A 24358-nucleotide genomic window follows, 5' to 3' on the forward strand; every position below is an offset into this window, starting at 1 on the left:
TGAGCCCTGCTCGTAAGACCTATTACAGTACGCAGAGAATAATTAGCACAAATGAAACTCGAGCAGGATGCTGCATATTTAATGTGAACTATTCTTTTCATAATTCGCCCGCGAGCAAAATGAGAAAAGGATGTGTTGTTTTTTCAAACACACAGACTGAGGCGCGCAAAAATAATGATCCCGTCCCGCCCTGCAGGAGGAATTCAGACCGCATCTGGCGAGTTGTTTAAAGGCGCACAGCGCCTCCTATCGGCCAGCTTCAGAGAGGAACACGAGCAGCGGATTAATCCAGAATAGGGCTTTGGGGGGCTGCACCCCGTCTTTGGGAAAGCGTCTCCCCGCTGTGTCTCACCTGCAGACACGTGACCACTGCAAGGGCTGATCCTCGTGCAAAGGCCCACTTGTTTACAAACCACTTAATAAGCACATTATGGAAGTGAACATTTGGGGGCAGATTTACAACTTCTGGTGCATCTCTGCTAATCAGCAGGGATGCGCCAGAACAGTTGCGACATGTCAAACCACTGGTGTGCCACCACTGACGCGCCACATTTACAATGCGGCGCACCGTGACGCACGAATGGGCAAATGCGGGTTTTGATGCAGCATGGCCATAAAAGTGACTGAGTGAAATCTTGTAGATTTCACTCAGCCACTTTTCCGAGGCGTTCCTGCGCCGGAAAGCCTCCCTCCCCCCCGTGCCAGAACGCCCACATTTGGGGCAGGTCTTTACAACGTGACGCATCTTCCAGATGCGTCACGTTTAAATACCCTGCAGCATAGCGCAGGCTTTGTGCCACCGCTGCATCACAAACGTGATGCAACAGCAGCACAAATGTGGCATACAGGGCTTGTAAATCTGCCCCTTGGAGATTAGACCAGGTTGCATAGATGTGCCCTGGTACAACCTGGTTTACAATTGGCTGGCAGGGACACAGACCTTGTACTTCTAACCCTGGGAGGTCTGTGAGACTGGACCTATGTGCAATGAACAAAAAGAGCTTGAGTTGCCAGAAGGATAACCTGTTGAGGGAAGGACAGCACCCAGACAAAAGTGGTGGACTCCTGCCCAGTGACACAGCCAATCAGAGCTCCCTGCGCTTAAAGCAGCCCCTAGGGTTGCCCATCAGAGACCCTAGCAGTTTCACACTAGTCTGGACAATGAATGCAATCTATGGCTAGTGAGTGAAGAAACTCCTTGAGAACATAATCTGACCTTAAAGAGTCTGTTTTCCTGGGCAGATCCTCTTGCAGGTGAGCCTGGAGACACCTTATGCCTGAAGAGGGCATCTGAGGAATGTGTGGTCCAACCCGCATCCCGGTCGTCACCTGTGGATTCCAACTTTTTACGTAGCTGAGACTTGTCTTGAACTAAGGGAAGTCTTTTTGATCATTGGATGCACGTTCCCGCCCATCATTGGGTGAATATCTGAGAAGACATTTACTGTGCTGGATTGAAGACGATACACCTGTAAATTGACCCTCTCTTCTCAACAGTGCCCTGCAGAACTGGAGAAAAAGTGTCAAATTCAACTCAGAAGGACCTAGTCGCCCCAGCTTTAACAAGGCTTCGCAAACTACAGATACATCCCATGTGTCTGTACTCTTGCAAGACTTGGACCGAGTCTAGGCGAGTGGAGTCTCCCTGCTGTTGCACCCTGCTCTTGACGCCTGGAATAAGGAGAGACGGATGGTGACAAGTCCTGGGTGTGACATTTCCTTCTAGTCGCGGAGTTCCACGCTCTGCGTAGCACACGGAGTTCCGAAACATTCCACAGAGGTGATTTTTTTTCCTCGGGCGCGCAAGGTGAATCTTATTCCAAACCATATACCAATGCCTGCAGTCACAGATAGTCGCTAAGGTTGCATTGAGAAACCTTCCAGTTGCGTTGAGGAAGCTGCAGCGGCAGAAAAAAGCAGTGCCCTCTTGCAGTGCACGTTGTACCATTTGTGCGGATTTTATAGAGCAGGACAAACACCTGGCGCTAAAAATGAGTGCGAACGACGCAATGTAACACACTCAGTCTCTTGCGGAACTCCGCGTAGCACAGCAGATTTTTTTGGTCACTTCTGCCCCAGCTTAATGGTGACATCAATTAAAAGAGAAATATGTATCAATAAACACAGAGAAAGGGGAGCATCAACACAAACAAGGATAGGGAATAGCAATAAAAATATTGGATAAGGGATTTACTAAAAACCAGGAAGAATGAAACATCAAGAACACATGGAAACACAAACAAACAAACACATCAGGATGAACAATATATGCAGGGAAATCGAAGCATCCATAAAAACAGGGTCCTGCAAAGTACTGAAGGCTGGGTGGAATTGAATATTTTTTTCTCCAAAATTTTCCCAAAATTCCATGAACATTTCTCAAAATTAAACTTTAGTTACAATATGTAATTTGTTGGTGTCTCCCATCTTATTTTTTTTACTTGAGTGCGCTCCCAACTATGAACTTGACCCAGATAATGGGAATAAAATACAGTTTTTGGAGTTTAACACTTAAAAATCCGATGTCTCAATAATTATAAGATTGTTTTCACCTGATAGATTTCAGTAGGTTTGCCCTAAACGTCAGCAGCATTAATTGCAAGATGTGGGTTAACAGAAGTTGCCGCACATATTGCAATTAAGCGGTCCATTTATAATGAAGTCTCAAAGCCCTCGTTAAAAGTTAGGAGGAGTAGTATGAGGTATTGAGCACATGTGGTTAATACCATTCTCCCATCGGAGGTATTTACCATTTGTGGTAAATATCCTCTATTCTGAGTTTACTTGCAAATGAGGCATGCAATGCTGATTCAGTATTAACAAATCCAATTCCACATATTTTCCCCTTATGTCTCCTCGCCCCCACTCCTCCCCATACATTTCTTCAGGTTGGGGAAACTGCAATAGTGTAATAATTATCAAATAACTCCTAATCCGTTCCTGAACTTGTAATGGCAGAGTAAGGCAACCTACACGGCGTGTAAGTCTAATCCTACAGATCTTTCATGCAGATTACTGTATGCAGTGAATTCATTAATTAGAAACAAAATACGACTTTTTTTGCCTAAAAGTACTTACTCTAAATGGAATGACTTATAATCTCAATAAAAAAAAACATGAGTCAAATAGCTTATCAGGAAAACTATCCGAACATTTATAAAATGATTTGTCAAAGGTGGGAATCTCTGGCTTTCATCAACCTTTGACATATCAAAAACAAATACATGCATGCGCACACATGTATAAATACAAGCTACCACATACATGCATGCAATTACAGTTATGTACACGTGGCTGCACACATCCACATAGGTATATGCCTATTCACAATCACACACACCAACCATCACTAACACATGGGCACACACACACACACCCACTCTCACATACTCATACACACACACATATAAAACACACACACAAGCATTCAGAGGAATCGAATGCTACAACAGGAGGACCTGGCTTGGCAGTTCGGGCTGGACTGTTCCCAAGAAGCACAGGGTCAAGACTGGTTTGCATATGGCTGGGTCTGAACTGGGGTGCTGTAGTGGGCATAGGAACAATGGATTTAACCCAGATTTCTTGACTGGGGGAGAATGTTTCAATCATTCAGCATTCCGCCCATCATTTGTTGCAGTTACACAACAAAATACAATGCACACACGTTCACAAACACACACACCCGCCCATGAACATGAATGCCTGTCCATCCACATGCAGGCCAGCACAAGACACACAGACACCCTACGAAGCACATTCCTGCCTGTCCATCCACATGCAGGCCAGTGCACGTGTGCGCACACACACATGCACGTGCACACACACACACATGCATGCATGCGCACACGCACACGTACACATCTACACCCTCCTTTGGTCCACACAAGGCCTGTAAGCAGTGCACAGACACTCATGGGGCGGTATGGTATCCTTCCAAATATGCGCCTTGTGAACTCAACATTTTGGATGCATTTCAAATGGAAAGAAACGGCAAGCAAACAAACGCAAGTGACATATTTATAAACAGACATGTGGACTAAGCCTGTTATTTACATTCAATGAACGAATCTGCGAGCTCCGCGGTTGTCGTCCAAGCCCATTAGGACTCTCTTGTTTACTGAAGCCAGGCTCCCAGTCAAACCCACCTGGCTCTTACTGACTGCAGCCGGCATGTCGAGCCGTACTGGTAAGGCGCCTTAAAGCACGGGCTTCCATTATTGCTAATCCTCTGTCTCACCCACCTGCGCCCATACTGACTACAGCCGACATGTTGGACCCTGCTGGCAAGGCGCCTTGAAGCACTGGATCCGCTAATCCATCTGGCTCTTACAAAGTCCAGCTGGTATGTTGGCCCACACTGGTCAGGCCCTGGAAGCACTGGCTTCCATGATTGGCTTTGACATGCTATCATATGCTGATGACACCCAGCTGGTCATTTCCTTTGATGAGTATCTCAACAAAGTGAAGGATCGCTTTTCGGCTGGAAGGATGGCTATCACTGAATGGATGTTGGATAACGTTTGCCAGCTGAATCCAGGGAAAACAGAGATCATTCTTTTTGGGAAAGCCCAAGTCCTATGGTCCCAGATTGGCGGCAAGGCCCCGCCTACTGGCCAGATAGTGAAAAACCTTGGAATCAAGGTAAATTCTGAATTGAACATGAAAGCCCGAGTTCTATCTACGACTGGAACGTGCTTCCGGATGATATGATTGGTGCAGAAGGCTTTGCCTTCCCTCCCTCTGTCTGCCAGAAAGACCCTGCTACAGGCTCTTGTTGTGAGTCAACTGCATTATGGCAATGCTTTACTGGTCGCCGCCAATGAGTCACTACTGGCAAAATTACAGGTTGTACGGAACACTACAGCACGGTTGATTTGCAAATGACCGCCTGAAACAGCCCCCACTCCTCTCTTGGAATAATTACGCTGGAGCCTGCTAAAAAAACAGTAGTCTTCAAAATGTGCTGCCTAACATATAAAGTTCTGTAGGGCAAAGGTCCTACGTACCTCTGCCAGAGACTGAAACGATATCACCTCACTAGGAATTTGTGTTCCAGTTAGAAAGATTTATTGGTTGTCCCTCGTATGCGACGTCCCAGGTGTGGTGGCAGATCCGTTTCTTACTTTGGTCCCACCTTCTGGAACAATCTACCTTCCTCAGTTTCTGACCTGCCCAGACTACTGCAAATTTAGGAAAGCATTAAAAACGGCACTGTTTTAAATTTCAGATTCTGTGTCTAAGCCTCTTGAATTGACTGCTGCGCCGACTTGCCCCGGTTGGGGTGATTCATGCGTGTTATCAAATTAAATAATTCATTCACTTATTATTGCTAATCGTGTCGTCTAACCCACTTGGACTCACAGTGACTACTCTCTGCATGTTGGACCTTGCTGGCACGGTGGATTAAACTTCTGGCTTCTAGTATCTCTATGTTTCTAGTCTAACTTACCTATCTCTGATTGAGTGCAAACAGAATTTCGGATACTGCAGGCAAGGTGTCTTGTGGCACCGGCATCCCATAGCGCTGGTCTTCCAGTCTAACGGATTGCCGCCTATTGAGTAGAGCCGGCATGTCGGATTCTGCTAGCAAAGCGCCTTGTATCACTGGCACCCAATATCGTTATTTTCTTGGTGTGACCCACCTGGCTTTTGCTGAGTACAACCGGCACACCAGCGCCTGCTGGTCAGGGGTCTTGTAATGCTAGAGTCCAGTCTAGCTTTACATAGCACTTGCTTCTCATACAATGGCTTGCCTCAGTCTTTCCCTCCCCTGGAACATTGGCAATTTACTTGTGTCCTTCCATTACTCACTTTTACAGAACTACCTTTTTCTTTCGTCTTAAGCACTCCATGAGTGGATATGTTTCAGCTGTCTCTCTGATATGCTTCTTTTCTCCCCTCTGTGCTCCATCTTTCTGATTTTTGATTGTTTGCTTCTACCCTCTGCGTTGCTTCATCACCCATGTTCTTCTCAATGGTGTAACGAAACTTGAGGGGGGCCCCCTGCAAAGTACATGGAGAGGCCCATTCTGGACTCACTCAAGAGCTCTCAGGCCAGGTTACTGTCCTGAGGGGGGCCCCTGAAACTCCAGGCCCCCCTACACTGTGGGCTGTGAGGACCTTTGTTATGCCACGGGTTCTTCTCCCCCCAGCTCCACATAGCGTGCTACTTACTGATAAAGACTTTGACATCTCATCAGGGGCAGTAAGCGCTATATACATGCAATTACAACACATTACAATATATAGCGTTCTCACTCTCACCTATTTCCTTATTTCGCCCCTGGGCTCCATGTATCTCTCTCTCCCCTGCTTGCTTTTCTTCACCTCCCACGGGCACCCTTCAAGTTGCCTCCCTGCCACCCTTAACCCGGTGTAGCTTTCTCACCACCCTTGCCATTTTGCTGCCTCCACCCACGCCCGTGTATCTTCTGCCCCCTTTCACCATGTTGCTTGTTCCCCCATATTGCTCCCACCACCAGCTTTTTGAAAAAAGCTTTTGCATGTTTTTTTTTTTATTTACTAATCCAATTCGGATCAGTAAATAAAATAAAAAAGCCAATGTTATTTTGTATCTGCGCACATGCATGAATCGCACACCTACAATGTGGCGTGGGAGGCCAAGTCATAAGCATTTTAAAAATCTTCTTTAGAAATGCTGCATAGCATGGGGGATGCATGGTATCACTAAGGGATGCATGGTATCACTAAGACCTAGTAGCACAGCCAATAAGTCCCAAAGGCGAGACATACTGGTTTTAGCGATGCTTGTTTTTCAGCTTATCGCCCATCATCCGGTCCATTCGTCCCAAATTGCAGGGTGGTGGCGAGGCTCCCGTGTATCTCTTCAGGATCAAAGACTACCAAGGCTCCTTGCATAAGAATCCTTGGCCTAGCTGGATCTTCTGGGTTCTCCATCTAACAGCTGATGCACACTGTTTAGGTAATTTAGACTATGCATTGGAAATGCTTATATTTCTGAGTGATGATTACTTTTTTCTTTTTTATTGCAAACATAAACAATGCTGCCTAAACGTTGCATGATTTCCCTTGCATTAAAAAATAAAACAATAATAACATTTCATTTGAATAAAAAGATATTGGTGCATCCTAGCAAATACGGTCAGGTATATTAACTTTTTTTTTAATGAAAAGATGTTCATTTGCATTTTTAAAACACGTTTGGAACAACAGACTACCAACAACAGCAGCTCTTGTTTAGAAGCGGGTATCCATCAAAGTATAAAATGTAAGTGCTCAAAAAACAACTTTGCCTATATTATAAATTGCACACAGCCCCAATATGGATCTGAGAATCAAGACAAGTGCTTCTAAAACCCAGGAAACCCTCCCCATGGAGGACTCCCTCTTCCTTTAAACTCCTTCCATTTTTACAATATTTTTGGCATATTTTTTTGGGCAGCTGCAATCCAAAAAACATTTTCCTCAGCCAGCAGAGGTCCCCACCTCTGTATCACTCCTGAACTGTGGGGGGATCTTCACTAATCCATTGTATCGTAATATCCCGCTTGGGGGACAACAGACCAAACCCGCGAGTGCCTGGGAGCTTCGATCATCATCATCCTCCCGCTCTTCCATTAAGCCCAACAGGGCAACTTTAGGATCCAAGAAAAAACACATGACCCACCACACCCATAAACTGATTGTACGTGGAGGAAGACCCTTGGTAGGGTTGCATCGTTTCCCCTGGAAACGTCCACCCATCACGTCCAGTGCCACATTCGAACATGAGTGCGGCCTTCAGTGACAGAAACCTACACGGGATTCCTTGTTCCTGGAGAATTTACCGGGGTGGCCGTGCCGTTCCATTTCTCTAAACATGTTTGTGGAATGATCCTCACCAGTTTTTAATCATCGTAGACACATATATGATCCTAAAACAGTTGAAAACATGCTTTTCACTAGTCTAGGCAACTCATTGCCGCCTTCGCATCAGAAAAAGGATGCCACAGGCAGAGGAGCACTTCCGAAGCGTACTAGCATCACCAGAGATCTTCAGGCACCGAGTAGGGCCTTGAGGATCGGCTTGAATTTGAGTCAATGCGGGCTAATGTCGCTCAAGTTGATCTATCCCATCGTCAGTTACAAACTGCAAACGACTGACCGACAAACAGAATGGTTATATATAATTTACAGGTTTAGGGAAACATGAGCTCTCAAGCAGCTGTGTGCAGCGTGCTGTGGGGACCAACCTTTTACACAGCAAGGTTAGTTGTCCATGGATCAGTGATAGGACCAAACACTTATTGTCTGATACAGTTTACCATCTGGTCATCCCCACTGAAGCCAAATAAAACATAAGTAAACAATACCAGTCCTATGCAGACAGACCTCCTCTGACCAAAGTGGAACTACAACTAAAACCATCACACAACACCACAGCCTTAATGCACCTTTGTTACTTTTTGAACCACCACCCCACAATACCACAGGATATAAGATAAGATGCTGGGTTAAAAGGAGTGACCTTAACTTCCCAGAACTGGGTTTGTACTTGAGACTAAAGGAGCACAGAAGTAGGGGATGGCTTATAGGACCTCAAGATCTGCAGAAGTCAAAGTCCCACAAATACACACACAAGGCTACTGATATCATACACAACCTCAACAAGTTTCAAGGTTTGGAAATCAAGTCTTGTATGTGTAACCAGCCACATAGCTTCCTGCTAGATTGCCTATCCCAGTCCATGCCGTGTGCTTCTCCACTCAGAAAATTCAGAGGAAATGTTCTTACCAATGGAGAACTCCTCAAAGCTGGTGGAGGCCGAGTTCCTCCCAAGAGCGTTTGTGACCACCACGGTCACCCGGTACTTGAGCGTGGAGAAGAGGTGGCTGTACTTGATGTGGCACCGGTTCTTCGGGAAGCTGTCCCTCTCGCAGGGCAGGAGCTTGGATCCGTGCCTGTGGAGGCAAGCAGAGACAGAGGCTGGTGGAAAACGTGGAACAGTACTCTCAAACTTTCCTACATAAACAACCCCTGGAATTTTGATAACACAAGAGAAGTGGTCCATTTCTCGGTTGCCGGAAGTTCATTTGATAAAATTAAAAATTATTGACAATAATACAATGCTAAAATGGAGATGCATAAACATTAACAAGCTAACAATAGAATTGATTCACAAAGGCATTCTGGAGCATGTAAAGTGTTACTCATGTAGTACTCTTTTACTCACTCTTACATGTGTTTGTGATTTGGCTCCAAACATGTAAATTGGGAATTAAAGTGAAATATCCAGGGAGTATTCATATACATTTAGTACAAGGGGAAATGATGGCACCTTCCTTACATTTTTTACTAAAAGGGAGTTGGACATTTCAGGACTGAATCACAAAGATACGTAAGAGAATCAAAACAGTACTCCTTCTGTACGACTTCCCAGACTCAAAAATGCTTTTCGCGAAAAAGATCCATTGTTTTTAACACAGGGTTTGTCTCTTATGATTCAGGAACAACTTAATTTCAGGATGGTCACATTAGCTGAACATACCCCTAAGCAATGGAAGCGATTGGTGTGAAATTCGCCCTGAATTTCACACACAGTTCACGTCAGTGTAAATGCTTACGGACACCATAAGGCTGTAGATATGAATTAAATTGGAATACACTACTATCAGATGTTCAGTGGAGAGTGAAATTAATGTCGAGACGCAGAAGCGAAATTGTTTAGCCCCAATACTCTCCGGAGCATTTTTAGAGAACAAAAAATTAAATATTGAACGTGGATTTTTTGTGAGTATTTATTGGGATAAATTGTGCATTTATATCTTCGTATTGTTGGGATTCGATCTGGGAGTGAGAAGTGCATCTTCCTCTAATCAGAGGCCGAAACACTGTTTCCTTTGCGTGGATCAATGGTTTGATTCACAAAGGAATATGTTTATACCAGTGATACTCAAAGTTCGACGGGGGGGGGGGGGGGGGGGGGGGGTTGGGGGAATTGTTTGCGGCCCTGACCTTTCCGAGGGGCCCCTGGTGAACAGAAGCACTGGTCTGCTATTTACTTGACTCAGCATTAACATTCAGAATGAAAGTAACTATGGCGTCCTGCACAACTTAACTCTAGAAAAACCATAATTTTTAAAAAAACATCTTACAACAAATGTGTAAAAACATGAAAAAGTCTCTTCAAAATTTAAAAACTTGCCATTCATTGACATGCAGCACCTTTTTATCTTTGTTCATCCGATTATATCACTGCATTGGGAGGGTTTTTACCTTTTTAAACGAAAGTTTTCAAACAAGAATTTAGAAACATTCATACTTCCACTGACCCAGGCAACAATTCCAATAGTGAACTAAGAGGCAAGTTAGTAGTCGGGTGCACCCTCCGGGTGGCCTGGGTTGCTATTATAAATAGACAACATCATAGTTTATCAATCAAACACAAGAGAAGGAAAGGGAGGCAAAGTGGGAAAAAGAGACCTTAGGAGCACACACAATTTGGTCAACGGGCGAAGCTGGGAATGATATCAGATTTTCTGGTTTCAAACTGTGCAATTCAGCCACTACATGTGTACATGCTTCGTTTTCCCTACACCCACCCTACAAACCCCATTTTGCCTGACTGGCACCCTGCTGGCATCAGTGTGGCCCTCAGTTACACCACAGACCATACTTTGTGGCCCCTGGAAAAATGTTTGTGAGTACCCAGGGTTTATGAATGACTATCCATTATGGGTCCAATTCCATCAGTAATTCACAAAATATACATCTGCACTCATAAATGGATTTATTCATACCTCAAATTCTGTCTGCATGACAAATATTTACACACAAGTAAACCTGCTCATAGAGGTGGCTTTTGTGTTTTCGGAATCTGAGAGAGTTAAAATCTCAAATTTTGGGGGAATTCTAAGAAAGTCAGAAATGTTTGCAAATATGGCGAAACCTCTGGGTCCATTTCACAATGTAATTTGCACAATTATGTTCAATATGCATAAGCAGATCACTTGATTGATAAGCACAAGCTCCTGTTTTATATTCATAAACTCTGCATTTACACTTAAAATCTGATTTCTCATCTAATATTACACCAGTATTGTGTATTACGTGAGAGTAAGTCTGCTCTCGTGGGTGGTGAGTGCACTTTTCAGGATGAGGATGTCTTTGAAAGTTTGCGCACGCCCACAAACGTGTGAGGCTGTAGCTGTAAACAAACTTTTTCTTGGCGCATTCTCATCCTAACAAAGGTTGAGCATTACTTCTGTTAAGAGCAACAGTAAAACCAATACCAGACGTGAACTAAATAGGGAACAGCTTCACAATTAATGGTGTTACAGTCCCAATGAAGAAAAAATACTAAAAGGTTTTACAAGAGCTAATGTAGCAACACAGGTAATTGACCACTATGTGGCTCACGGTGTAGAGCAGGCAGACCCGGAAGCTGAGGTCAGACCCGGGACCAGGGTTCAATTCCCGACGCGGCAGGGTCTTGAGCTCAAATGTCCACGGACTCGATAATTCTCGCTTCGGTGCCTGTTCTAATCATGGGTTCTCACTCTGCAACTCTGGGCATTAAGCTTGCTTAATCTCCACAACGGCCCCCTGCGGCGGGATGCCTGGCTTTCACCTTGGGGATGCCCTGTAGGGGCTATCTCACAGGGAAAAGCCAGGACGGGTTCCCAAGGCAAGCGCCGGGAAACCTCCGGGTAGCTGTGCGCTCAATAAATGCAATAATAATAATTACAAGTGCAAATACTTATAGCTGTGAGTACACCTGGAAAGTAGTGTCTGTATTTGACACTAAATAAACTCATAAACCTACATTTAAGAGTGGCTACAAACACACAGAGTCGGTGTAGATTTTTTTTACGGTTTTGTAAATTGTGTCCTGCCTCCATACGTCTAAATTTGTCAGATCACAGCTGAGAGATATGAGAACTAAGTTGAAGGTCATGATAGTCCTTTAAAACTGTCAAACCACCCCCTTTGTGTGCACGCCTGATCTTTTTAAAGAAAACTGTCAGCCATGTTTTTTTCAAGTCACTACGACGATGATCAGTTTGCTCTCAGATTGGAAATGTTGGTTGCCCCCAGCAGTGACCGGGCAGTCATTGGTTCGCCTTGTGTTGTAACTCAGCCATTGAACAATAAGGTTCATGGGCTTTTCTCTCCACCTCATCCTCTTGGACAAGTTTACAGTCGCCATTATTCATTCATTCCTTCATTCATCTGTCAGGTGGAATTACCATGTCATAGACCTTCCCATTGCTTTCTACACAATGGTCCAACTTCCCCAGCTCGACTTCGCCGCTTGCATGGTCTATCCTTCATTACTGATCCAGCCCTAAGGTCTTAACCAATCATTGAAGAGCTACAATTTTGGGTGGGAGTCACAATAATTTGATCTCCCCTCTGCTCCTAATGGGCACCATAGCTCCTTCGAAGTAGCTTTCTAGCGCGCTACGGCAGTGTCTATTTTCTTCTCAGATACTACAGCATTACTGGCTCAGGTGCTTTCGTCACATCTTGGGTCCCCACAGGTTGGCCAGGTATTTTAGCTTTTGTGTCATTTTGTATTCCACTTTTCTACTCGACTGAAACTATTCCATGCTCCCACAATGCAAACACAAGCAGTCCCCATTTCCTTCCTGGTGGAATCATTGTGAACTCGGCTCTATTTCCATGTAGGTACCGTCCTCGGTTTGTTACAATTCAGCGTGCAAGGAAGTCCTTAAACCCGCTCACTCATCAATCTATTATCAGATAGGTATCAGTTGTGCCCACCCCCTGAGTACTCATCACATCAGGAAATGAGTGAACTAAGGTTATAACATTGAGGGGGAAGTCTCTAGGGCACATTTTGACTTTCTTCCACCATCAAGAAATACTTTCTAGAAGAGTGAAGCTTCCTTGAAGATATATTATGCACGTGTGGGTTTGTCTCTTCCCATTTATTTAAGGTAAATTTCGACTCAACATGTTTTTGGGGATGGAACTTTAAGGGGAAAACTCATGTCAAAGATTTTGCGTAAAATGACAAAGTAACATTCGCCATTTTCCACGTTAAACGTGTCAGTGATTTGCAAGGAGGGAGGAACATGACGCAACAAGAACGGTCTTTCAGCTGTTAAGATGGAATAAAGTGGTTTCTTTTGTGAACCATAAAAAACACTTCATACCACACTTCTGCCATTTCTAAGCGCTGTAAATAACAGGCTTCACTATTACCCAATTGATGACACGCTCCATACTAACCACAGAAAGCTGGGAAGGCTGAGTCTGCCTTGCTAGGAGAGGAACACACAAGCTTCAGATCCCTGGAGGCTGCCATGTTAAGTGTTTATGCACTTTTACACATGAATCCTAGCTTGGATAAAAATGTAAACACTGTGTTGAGCTGTTTCACCAATGCTGTGAGTCTAGTAACGAGAAAGGAGTTTCTCTGTTTATTTGGGGAACTCCTGGGGTAACATGAAGGTGCAATGTTTGAGACTTGTTGTCACCTGCCCGAAAAGAGCTGGATGAACCCTAACAATGCAGTGGTTTTTCTTTCAGCCAGACTCACAGAAGTCAAGATGACGCCAAACACTGGACGCAGACCGCGGCACTTACGAGACACTGATGTTGAAGCTGTTGGGGATGTAGGTTGGGTTCGGCATGTGCCAACTGCAGTAGAAGGACTTCGGGTAGTTATTGGATCGACACATCAACACCGGCTCCTTGGGGGGATCTGAAACAAGAAAGAGAAGAATGACTTTAATGGGTTACTAGAGCTAGTAGGCACTACAAGAAGCAGACCAGTGAGCAGAAAATAAACATCACACCTCTACTGTAATTATTTACTACAGTCTAGTTCTGACATCACAATGTCTGCTAGCAGAGCCAGCAGGCACTGAGACAAGGAGGGCCATTGGGCGGATAAGGACAGCACTACTCACCGGTAACCATTTACTACTGTTGAGTTGTGACATCAGAATGCCCTATACTAGAGCCGATAAACACTGCGACAAGAAGGTGAATGAGGAGAGAATGTGACAAGCAGGTCATAGAGCAGGGAACGTCATCACTGCTCCATTGTAACCATTTACTGCTGTTTAATTGTGACATCAGAATGCCTGCCACCAGAGACAGTGGGGAATGTTACAAGGAGGTCACTGAGCTCAAAATGACATCACTGCTCTACTGTAACCATTTACTCCTGTTGAGTTGTGACGTCAGAATGCCTGCTAGAAGAGACAACAGACACTGCAACAAGAAGGGAATTGAGCAGCAAGTGAAACCCATGAAAAGCTCTCCAAACCTCTTTCTCCTAAAACGTCTTCAGGGCCATTAACTGCTAAGCAAATATTGAATCTAATGTGATTACAGTTCACTGTTGGAGTTCAGTGCAGCAGGGCAGCCATCTCTCTGCCTGTCATCACACACTTAAAGCTCAAAGGCGGCTTCTAAAGAGACCAGGTGAGTAACACGTGACAGGCTGATGGCACAGTGTTTATTTACAGAGTAGGCATTCCATATGTTGTCTATACATCTACAGCTTCAAGAACTTCTACCTGAGAAATCATCATGTTTTCGAGAGGACAATGTGGCAGAATCCGGTGGTGTGACCAGGTAGCATCAGGGCCCCATTCTTTAAAGGATTTAGTTTTCAGAGTAAGTTTGAAATTTAAAAACGTCATTCTATGGGATCGGGGCGGCTGTAATCCAACAGCAACACTGACATGGTCAAAAACAAACTCTCGGCAGCATCACTACGAGGCACCTGATGAACAACTACGCTGTAAGGAATTGGTGTTAGGCTTCCATGTGTTGGAAAGGATTTATTTCCAGATATATAATGAGAACAGGTGAGAGCCAGGTGGCACGACTGTCCACAGCCAACTCCAACCCCCAAGTGCCAACTATCTAGAATACATACACATTCCTAGAAACCATTTGATGTCATGAACACAACCTAGCTCAGCACGAGCCATTTAAAGAAAGAGCAATCTAATAAACAATAAGCAAAACATGTACCAACTAAAGGGTTACACAACATACGCCAACCAACAAAATATCTTTCTCAGTAAATCTTAACATCTGCTGCAAAAGCAACAATAATACACAGTGAAATCTTAATAATGATAATAAATTCGACTCTGCGTCCTCTAACTAGGGGTATGTAGAATTGGATGATATTTGGAAGACGGTGGGTAAATTGCAACTGAGAGAATAACACCTTCCTGTCTCTATAGACGTCCCTCGGTCACTCTCTTAGCCTTCTCGCTACCTCACATCCGCCTACCTCACCTCATTCCTCTCTGATTCAAACCTTTCTCACTCATTGATCCCTCTAACCCAGCTCTCTCTGTTCGTCTCTCTCTCGCTCTCTCTCTCTCTCTCTCTCTCTCTCTCTCATTAGCTACCCTCTCAGTTCCCCTTCAGCTGCGTATGCCCCCGCCTCTCCTTTCTCTTCCTATGTCTGTTTCCTCTTCCTCAGCTCTCTTCCTATCTTACTCATTCTGTGCTAACTCTCTTTCTCTACCACCCCCTCTTTTTCTCCACCATTACCTCTCTCATCTCTCTGCTCCTCCTCTATTCCAACTCACCGCCTCTTACCTCTCCCTCTCTTTATTCCTCTCACACACTTCTGCCACTACCTTCCTCTCTGTACCTCACAGCCCCTCTTCCTATCATTGTCTCTCTGAACCCCCTCACTTGTCTTTCTCCGTCTCACCTTTCTTCCTAGCGTCTCTACTTCACCTCTTTCCTCTCTGCATTTCTTCTCCTTCTGCCTCCTCTCTCCCTTCGCCTCTCTACTCACGTGACTTGGCCTCTCTTTCCAGGCCTCTTCTCACTTTGCCCCGCTCGCTGCCTCACTGCCTCTCTTTGCCTCGCATGTCTCTATGATTCTCAATACCCGACCCCTCTACGCCCCTCTGCCTCCTCTCTTTCCACCCCTCCTTTCTCTCTCCTTCACCCCTCGGAGCCCCCCAACCCTCTCCCTCTCGACCTTGCCCTCTCCCTACCTCCTGCTTCATCTCTGCATCTCATATCCGCCTCTTCCTGTGTTTCTCTGTCTACCTCCTCTTTCTCTTTCTCATTCTCTGTACCTGTTTTCTAGCTCCCTTACCTTTTTTACGTTACCTTATAACTGCCCCAACCCCACCAACTCTCCAAATAACTGACGTCTATCGCCCCTGCATCTCCCTTCTTCATCCATCCCTCGCTTTGCTTTTCTGCTGTTTCTCTGTCCCTCACCCCTCCCATATCTGTCACTCAGCTGAGCAGGCGTCCCTGTCTGTCCACAGAGGTTTACACACAGGGGAGGAGGGCGATGCCCAGGGAGAGATTTAAGGAGACAGAAACCACAGTTCACCAGATGGACAGGGGACATCCCTGGAGCAGGGCTGTGACTTTCTCTGGCAGCAAGAATGCAAGTTGTAAAGGGAGTTACATGTGAATACGAATCAATGACATTTAAACCTACAATTACAAGCGCTAGATGCATATGTCTCATCTTGATGTTATGCTCTAGTTCGCTAGACTTTCACCACGTCACCCTTACTGCATCTTTCTTCTCCTGGGAGGATCAGACTGGTTAGATACTGAATTCCAAGTCAATAATGTTGTTGCAAGACAAAAAACATGTATGTCTTCGTGCCAAGAGGAATGGTTTTATCAATGCTTGTTCAAGCATGGTGCTATTCTGATGTAGAAGCTGGGCAGCTTGAGCCTTCTTCTGTTTTTTTGTGTCCCCTTTTCTGAAGGTTTATTGGATACTTCAATATTGTTTGGCATCATGAAGGCGTGACATTGCTAAAATGGGTATTAACTTCAAACTTGTTGCAGGTAGGGGGCCCCCAAAAACGCCTCTGTCAGATCTCAAAAATCACTCAGATGCATTGATTAAGGGCAGAGCGCATCTCAACCCACACCACTAAGGGTTCTTGGAAACAGAAGACCGCAGGGCAGTGGGGCTTGGGGATTATTTCTGAAAGTACCTGCAAAAGTAAAAATTTACTGTTTGAGCTACACAACAGACATATATCTCTTTTATTGCACCTCCTTGTGGCTGCTTCATTGTTACTGAATGAGTGATGGGAAGGAACTAAGGTGAAATACAGTGTTATGACACAGATCAAACCAAGCAGGGAGAAATATTTGTGATTCATAAAATACTGATGCATTTTTAAGACAGGGAACTGCCTGTCATCCTCTGGGCTGCTCATTCTGAACCAGCAGCCCCCTTCTGGCAATCCAGATATCAAACATTTCATGAAATGAATTAATGAATTATTTATTTTTGTGGATTAAAAAATCCTTTGTGCTTCAAAGCACAGCAGAGCCAGTCGGAGCCAGTTTTAGAGAAGAGATGGCGGGGGAGAAAGAGGAGAGGGGAGCAGTGTGTCAGTCTGAGTTCTGGAATAGTTATGTGATGTGATGTTATGTTGATTTGTATAGCGCACTAATCGCCCATGGGGTTATCTAGGCGCTTGAGCAGGTTTGTGGTCCTCAAGATACGAAGAGCCAGGTCTTCAGGTTCTTGCGGAACTCAAGTAGTGAGGCGGAGGCTTTGACGTGTTGTAGGAGGTCGTACCATGTCGTGGGTGTGATAGTGGTAACTGACGTGCATTGGCACAGATGAGTGTGCATTAGGGTACAGCGAAGGAGGAACGTTCAGAATGGTGAACATTGGTGAGTAGGGGGTACCAGAGTAGGGATTTTATGACAGCAAGGAGTATCTGGAGTATCTGGAGGAAGAGTTGCATGTAGAGTGCTAGAGAAGTAGGGGTATTGTAGGGGCATTGTATCAACATTGGACTGCATTGGTGGTGTTGCGTGTGAGTCCCAGTACTGTGGTAGTGTGAGTGGGGGGGGGCAGTGAGTGATGTGTAACAGTGCATTTGTGTGAGGCTCAGCTGGTGAGCCAAGATTAGGCATGTTGTGAAAGCTAAGTGGGGAATTCCCTTGTAAGAAGTGGTGGCATGGTGAAAGTCACACCTGACCTGCATTGCTACAGCAGTGTGTGCTAAAGCAGTGTGTGCTACAGCAGTGTGTGCTACAGCAGTGTGTGCTACAACAGTATGTGGTGTAAGCCATGACTGACATAAATTGCAAGAGCAGTGTGTGCAAAATCAGTGTGTGGTGTAAGCCATGCCTGACCTGAATTGCAAGAGCAGTGTGTGTAAGAGCAGTGTGTGCAAGAGCAGTGTGTGCTACAGCAGTGTGTGGTGTAAGCCATGCCTGACTGCAAGAGCAGTGGTGCTAGAGGAGTGTGTGCTAGAGCAGTGGGTGGTGTAAGCCATGCCTGACCTGAATTGCAAGAGCAGTGTGTGCTAGAGCAGAGTGTGGTGTAAGCCATGCCTGACCTGAATTGCAAGAGCAGCGTGTGCAAGAGCAGTGTGTGGTGTAAGACATGCCTGACCTGAATTGCAAGACCAGCGTGTGCAAGATCAGTGTGTGGTGTAAGCCATGCCTGACCTGAATTGCAAGAGCAGTGTGTGCAAAATCAGTGTGTGGTGTAAGCCATGCTTGACCTGAATTGCAAGAGCAGCGTGTGCAAGAGCAGTGTGTGGTGTAAGCCATGCCTGACCTGAATTGCAAGAGCAGTGTGTGCTAGAGCAGTGTGTGGTGTAAGCCATGCCTGATCTGAATTGCAAGAGCAGTGTGTGCAAGAGCAGTGTGTGATGTTACCTATGCCTGACCTGAATTGCAAGAGCAGTGTGTGGTGAAAGCCATGCCTGACCTGAATTGCAAGAGCAGTGTGTGCTAGAGCAGTGTGTGGTGTAAGCCATGCCTGATCTGCAAGAGCAGTGTGTGCAAGAGCAGTGTGTGGTGTAAGCCATGCCTGACCTGAATTGCAAGAGCAGTGTGTACCAGAGCAGTGAGTGGTGTAACCTGAATTGCTAGAGCAGTGCGTGCTAGAGCAGTGTGTGGTATAAGCCATGCCTGACCTGAATTGCAAGAGCAGTGTGTGGTGAAAGCCATGCCTGACCTGAATTGCAAGAGCAGTGTGTGCTAGAGCAGTGTGTGGTGTAAGCCATGCCTGACCTGAATTGCAAGAGCAGTGTGTACCAGAGCAGTGAGTGGTGTAAGCCATGCCTGACCTGAATTGCAAGAGCAGTGTGTGGTGAAAGCCATGCCTGACCTGAATTGCAAGAGCAGTGTGTGGTGAAAGCCATGCCTGACCTGAATTGCAAGAGCAGTGTGTGCTAGAGCAGTGTGTTTTCTAAGCCATGCCTGATCTGAATTGCAAGAGCAGTGTGTGCAAGAGCGGTGTGTGGTGTAAGCCATGCCTGACCTGAATTGCAAGAGCAGTGTGTACCAGAGCAGTGAGTGGTGTAACCAGAATTGCTAGAGCAGTGCGTGCTAGAGCAGTGTGTGGTATAAGCCATGCCTGACCTGAATTGCAAGAGCAGTGTGTGCTAGAGCAGTGTGTGTTAGAGGAGCGTGTGGTGTAAGCCATGCCTGACCTGAATTGCAAGAGCAGTGTGTGCAAGAGCAGTGTGTGGTGTAAGCCATGCCTGACCTGATTTGCAAGAGCAGTGTGTACCAGACCAGTGAGTGGTGTAACCTGAATTGCTAGAGCAGTGCGTGCTAGAGCAGTGTGTGGTGTAAGCCATGCCTGACCTGAATTGCTAGAGCAGTGTGTGAGAGAGCAGTGTGTGCTAATGGAGTGTGTGGTGTAAGCCATGCCTGACCTGAATTGCAAGAGCAGTGTGTGCAAGAGCAGTGTGTGGTGTAAGCCATGCCTGACCTGAATTGGTAGAACAGTGTGTGCTAGAGCAGTGTGTGCAAGAGCAGTGTGTGGTATAAACCATGCCTGACCTGAATTGCAAGAGCAGTGTGTGCTAGAGCAGTGTGTGTTAGAGGAGCGTGTGGTGTAAGCCATGCCTGACCTGAATTGCAAGAGCAGTGTGTGCTACAGGAGTGTGTGTTAGAGGAGTGTGTGGTTTAAGCCATACCTGACCTGAATTGCAAGAGCAGTGTGTGCTACAGGAGTGTGTGTTAGAGGAGTGTGTGGTTTAAGCCATACCTGACCTGAATTGCAAGAGCAGTGTGTGCTACAGGAGTGTGTGTTAGGGGAGTGTGTGGTGTAAGCCATATATACTAGATCAGTGTGTGGTGTAAACCTAAGCATATGTATCAAGCATTTCCTAAATGCAAACTGAGCATTTAGGAAATGCTGTTCCATTTCAACTTCAAGTCGACAGTAACCATGTGCAATTTTTGAGAATACACAAAAAATGCATTTTTCAAAGTGCCAGTGTGTACTTTACATGTGCACATTTTTTGGACTGCTTTAGAGATGCCTTAGGCCCCCAGGCCCGCTTGATTTAGCATTTACTAATTTGCAATTACCTATCAGGTATTCGCCAAATAGGTCGTGCAAACCCATTTGCACCTATGCTCCTTTCGGCCCATAAGAACGAATAGAGAAGCATTTCCTAATTGTGATTCTCTAATTACGATTGCGACTCTGTAGGAATCGTTATTAGGGAATTGCTATTTACTTACATACCATTTTGCATTCCCTTAATAACCACTACCTAAAATTTGCTATTTTGGGAATGCACAATGGAACTTTGACACATGTGGCTCTTTGCGCCGGTCTAGCATTAAAAAAGTGTTTGGTTGGGATTTACAATACCATTTGATTCGCAATCTGCATTAACTTGTAATCAAAAGTAATGAAAAGCTGACCAGTGCGCTCCCAGCGTTACACTGCATTAAAGGTGCGTTCAATGGGCGGTGCATGGCTGTTAACAGGCAACTTCAGAAGAGTTTTGACAGAAATCCCTATTTACAAAGAATTGTAGGCAGTGATTTGTGCCAAAATCGTGTGCCTCCCAGAGGCACACGATTGGAGAATGGAGATTGGAGATAATGAGGAGAAATATTTTTATTTCTCCTTGTTTTTCCTCTATGGCACACGTACACAGAGGGAAACTGCAGCATAGTTTTTGTATAGGTAGGGGGGCCTTACTGCACAAAATCTATCCTCACCGCAACGCCGACGCCCTTGCACCATGGCGCAGAGATGTCTGCGCTGGTGTATGGCAGCTTAAAGTACACCAATGCAGTAAGCGCGCCGGACAGTGCCACATCTGGGCAGATATGGTGCTGTTCTGTTCTTTCCCGTTCACAAAATGCAGCACAGAAACTCTATTAGCTGCGCTGCTCGGCGTTGTGTGATTTCTTTGTAAATCTGGCCCTGGGTGACGAAGACTCAGAGACTCAGCAGGAATTTACAGCGGCTACAGCGCTGAGTCACATATACTCTCAGAAAGAGTTTGTGAATCAGATCTTCCAATGTAAAAAGATTACAGAGATGCAAAACTACTCAGAAAAGGTTTTGCGAATTGGGTCATGAAACTCTAAAAGTGAACATTTACTATTCAGATGCCGGGAACAGATAGAAAGGAGGGCTTGAAACTCGTTTTAACACAGTAACAAAATAATAGAAGTCTGCCAAGACAAGGCCATCCTCTCTTCCAGCCCCCCACCCACCCCCCCTCCACAGCCGCACGGACACTTCCCCTGGAAATGTAGCTGGCACTCAGATGAGCATGCAGCCCATGGCACACTTCGTGCTGGCACTCTGCTCGGAAACAGGCTTCCCCACCACCCCCTGGCAGTGCCAACTTTGTTAAGAGGGCCATTGAGAAGAATGTCTGGCAGGGGAGGGCACAGCTGCCTGCTGCTGAGCTGGGCTTCAATCAGCCCCTTGTGTCCTAGTAACTCGCAGCCCCCGCCCTGGGTGCTGGCAGTGCCCGCCGAGGCAAAGATGTAAGGACACATGCCACAGATTGTACATTAGTCCAATTAATGAGAAGCAGCAGGCAGGAGTGCTGGGCCGGGCTCCATCTCTTGCCATGGTCTGTCATTAGCTTCTGAAGCATGCCCAGGGGGCATCTAACCACGGCAGGCACCTGCCGGTACCCAGGAGACCCCCCTCCACCATACACTAACAAGATCTGGGCTCAGACGTCAGGGCACCAGACCCCATTCTCACTGCACGCCTCCACGGGGGACGCCTTACACCCACTCCACAAACTGTTTTCTCACTGGTCAGGGACATTAGCAGCAGACGTGCCCCATGAAATCACCCTCTTGGGGCAAAACCACCAGCGTAGATAGGTTCTTCACCAAACCAGTAAGGGGATAGCAATTCGGGAGCTTACACTATGTAAAGATGGTGTAACATAACATACTATAACATAATATATAGCATAACATAATTGCATAATATGATAGTTACTTTATCTAGACAGAGGCCCAATAATCTAGAATATGTCATGACAACCCACAGTGCGGGTGGAACTTCCAGATCAAGCTGATATGTCCCATAAATGTGGAGAAGTGTGGCTCAATGGTTAGAGCGGCAGACCCTGATGCAGAGGTCTGGCCCGGGACCAGGGTTCAATTCCCCCCTCGGCGGCTCTTGGACTCAATCTCCCCGGACCTGATAATTCTCGCCTCGGTGCCTAGTCTAATCATGGGTCCCACTCTGCAACTCTGGGCAATAGCTTGCTTAATCTCCACAACGGCCCGAAGAGCGCTGGGATGCCTGGCTTCACCTTGGGGGTGCCCAGGAGTGGACATCTCACAGGAAAGCCAAGAAGGGTTCCACAGCGGTATGAATACAGCGCTACGAGACCTCTGGGTAGAAGGCGCTATATAAATACAAAACACACACAAATGCCCACTACTGCTATGAGACTGGGCAAGTTTACAGAACGCCACGCACATCTTCATAAATGTCACTGGTTCTACTGGACCAGGCTCAGAGCATCACTTGCTACAGTGAACCCCAGGTGCAGAGGATCCGCAGGGCGGGCAATGTTGCTAGATTCTTATGAAACGTAATATCTATAAAATCGTCTAGTGGGAGAATGCTAACACAAGGATTTTTTGCTGAGAAAATGAAACAGCAAATATGGGGTTTTTTTGCAAAAAAATCGGTCCCCTGGAAAAAATCTTGTAAAACTTTGCAACTTTTTGAAGTGTAAATTTTTTTAACATTTAAATGTTATCTGGCAAATTCTAATTGTTGCTACCTACAGTCCCTATTTATGTTTAGCCAGCCCATCTAGAGAACCTACGCTTTTGGTGCCAGGCTCAAGAGGCTGAGGACTATGGAGGCGTGCCCTCATGGACCCCAGTGAAATGGCACACCGCACACTCTTTATTGCATCACAAATAATGTCACTGTTTGCATTTACATATGGCATATTTGGGTTTTCCTTCTCTGTTTTCATGAAGATATCTACTTGTCCATCATTGTATGTTTAATTGTGAAAACATTTCATATAGAAATACAATACAAAAAAGAACCTCTGTCCGGCTCACAGCCTCATCACAGCAGCTGCCTCTTGGCTGCTGAGAGGGTAAGGGTAGGGCCGAAAATACAGAAAGGAAACTTGGCTCAAGGACTGTTATTTACTTTCACTTCCTGTTGCCTTTGTGACCCCTGAACTCGGGTGTAGCCATGGCAGTGCCACCAGAACAAAAGAGCCAAGAGGTGGCAGCCTCCACTTCTGACATGCTGCACTATTAAAAAACACACCCTGAAAACAGAATGGATATAAGGAAATAGCACAATTCAGACACAATTATGAATATCCCTTGTCTCCCCAGGTTGGCACTGTGCAGGGAAATAACACCATCAAAGACACAGGAAACACACATGCTGAGTCAGTCCATCACAAATCTTTATTCGGCCAATCATGGCCATAAAAGCCCACATGATAAAAACGTTTGAAAAATATAGCAGCATTAGAGAGTTAAAAATACATCACGGGACGGGATAAAATACATTCAGTTTCATGAAAAACTCTACATAGAAGACATACCAATAATAAGATACCTAAATTAGATTAATGGTTGAAAAACGTAAAAAGTTAAAAACGGGGTCAAATCCTAAAATACTGATAAGAAATGGCAGAAATGCTGAGTTAAATCATTCTTCAGAAGTTTGTTTTACATTTTTTGGGGGTTAAAAAAATGGACGAGGGCTTGCAAAAAAAGTTAACAAACAAGCATTGGAAATGCAATAGGTCTCGCAGCATTAGAGTTAGTGCTTTTAGAATTGTTTATGGGTTTTTTTGTAAATCTTTAGCATTTTTGTTTCCTGTAGCCAATGCTAAAGAATTTTTAAAAAAAGCCATAAACATTTCTAAAAGCTCTAACTCAAATGCTCCGAGACCTATTGCACTGTGTGAGGGTGAGGGGTTGAGGGTGAGTGAGGGTGGGTGAGGGTGGGTGAGGGTGAGTGAGGGTGAGTGAGGGGTTGAGGGTGAGTGAGGGTGAGGGGTTGAGGGTGAGTGAGAGTGAGGGTGAGTGAGGGTGAGGGTGAGTGAGGGTGAGAGTGAGTGAGGGTGAGGGTGAGTGAGGGTGAGTGAGGGTGAGT

The 24358-nt window shown here is 45.5% G+C and overlaps 1 protein-coding gene across 2 annotated transcripts in view; it reads right to left on the reverse strand.

Annotated features, from left to right (window-relative positions):
- CNTFR (ciliary neurotrophic factor receptor) overlaps positions 1-24358 on the reverse strand; it is an 857892-nt gene that overhangs the window by 179326 nt on the left and 654208 nt on the right. For both annotated transcript variants that reach the window (XM_086960266.1, XM_086960267.1), the window contains exons 6-7: positions 13576-13693; positions 8755-8921 (exon numbers count right to left, since the gene is read on the reverse strand). In XM_086960266.1, the coding sequence (XP_086816392.1) occupies positions 8755-8921; positions 13576-13693 (285 nt within the window). The remainder of the gene's footprint in view (positions 1-8754; positions 8922-13575; positions 13694-24358) is intronic.

This window comes from Lissotriton vulgaris, chromosome 3_1, assembly GCF_964263255.1.
Source record: "Lissotriton vulgaris chromosome 3_1, aLisVul1.2, whole genome shotgun sequence".
NCBI classification, from domain to species: Eukaryota; Metazoa; Chordata; class Amphibia; order Caudata; family Salamandridae; genus Lissotriton; species Lissotriton vulgaris.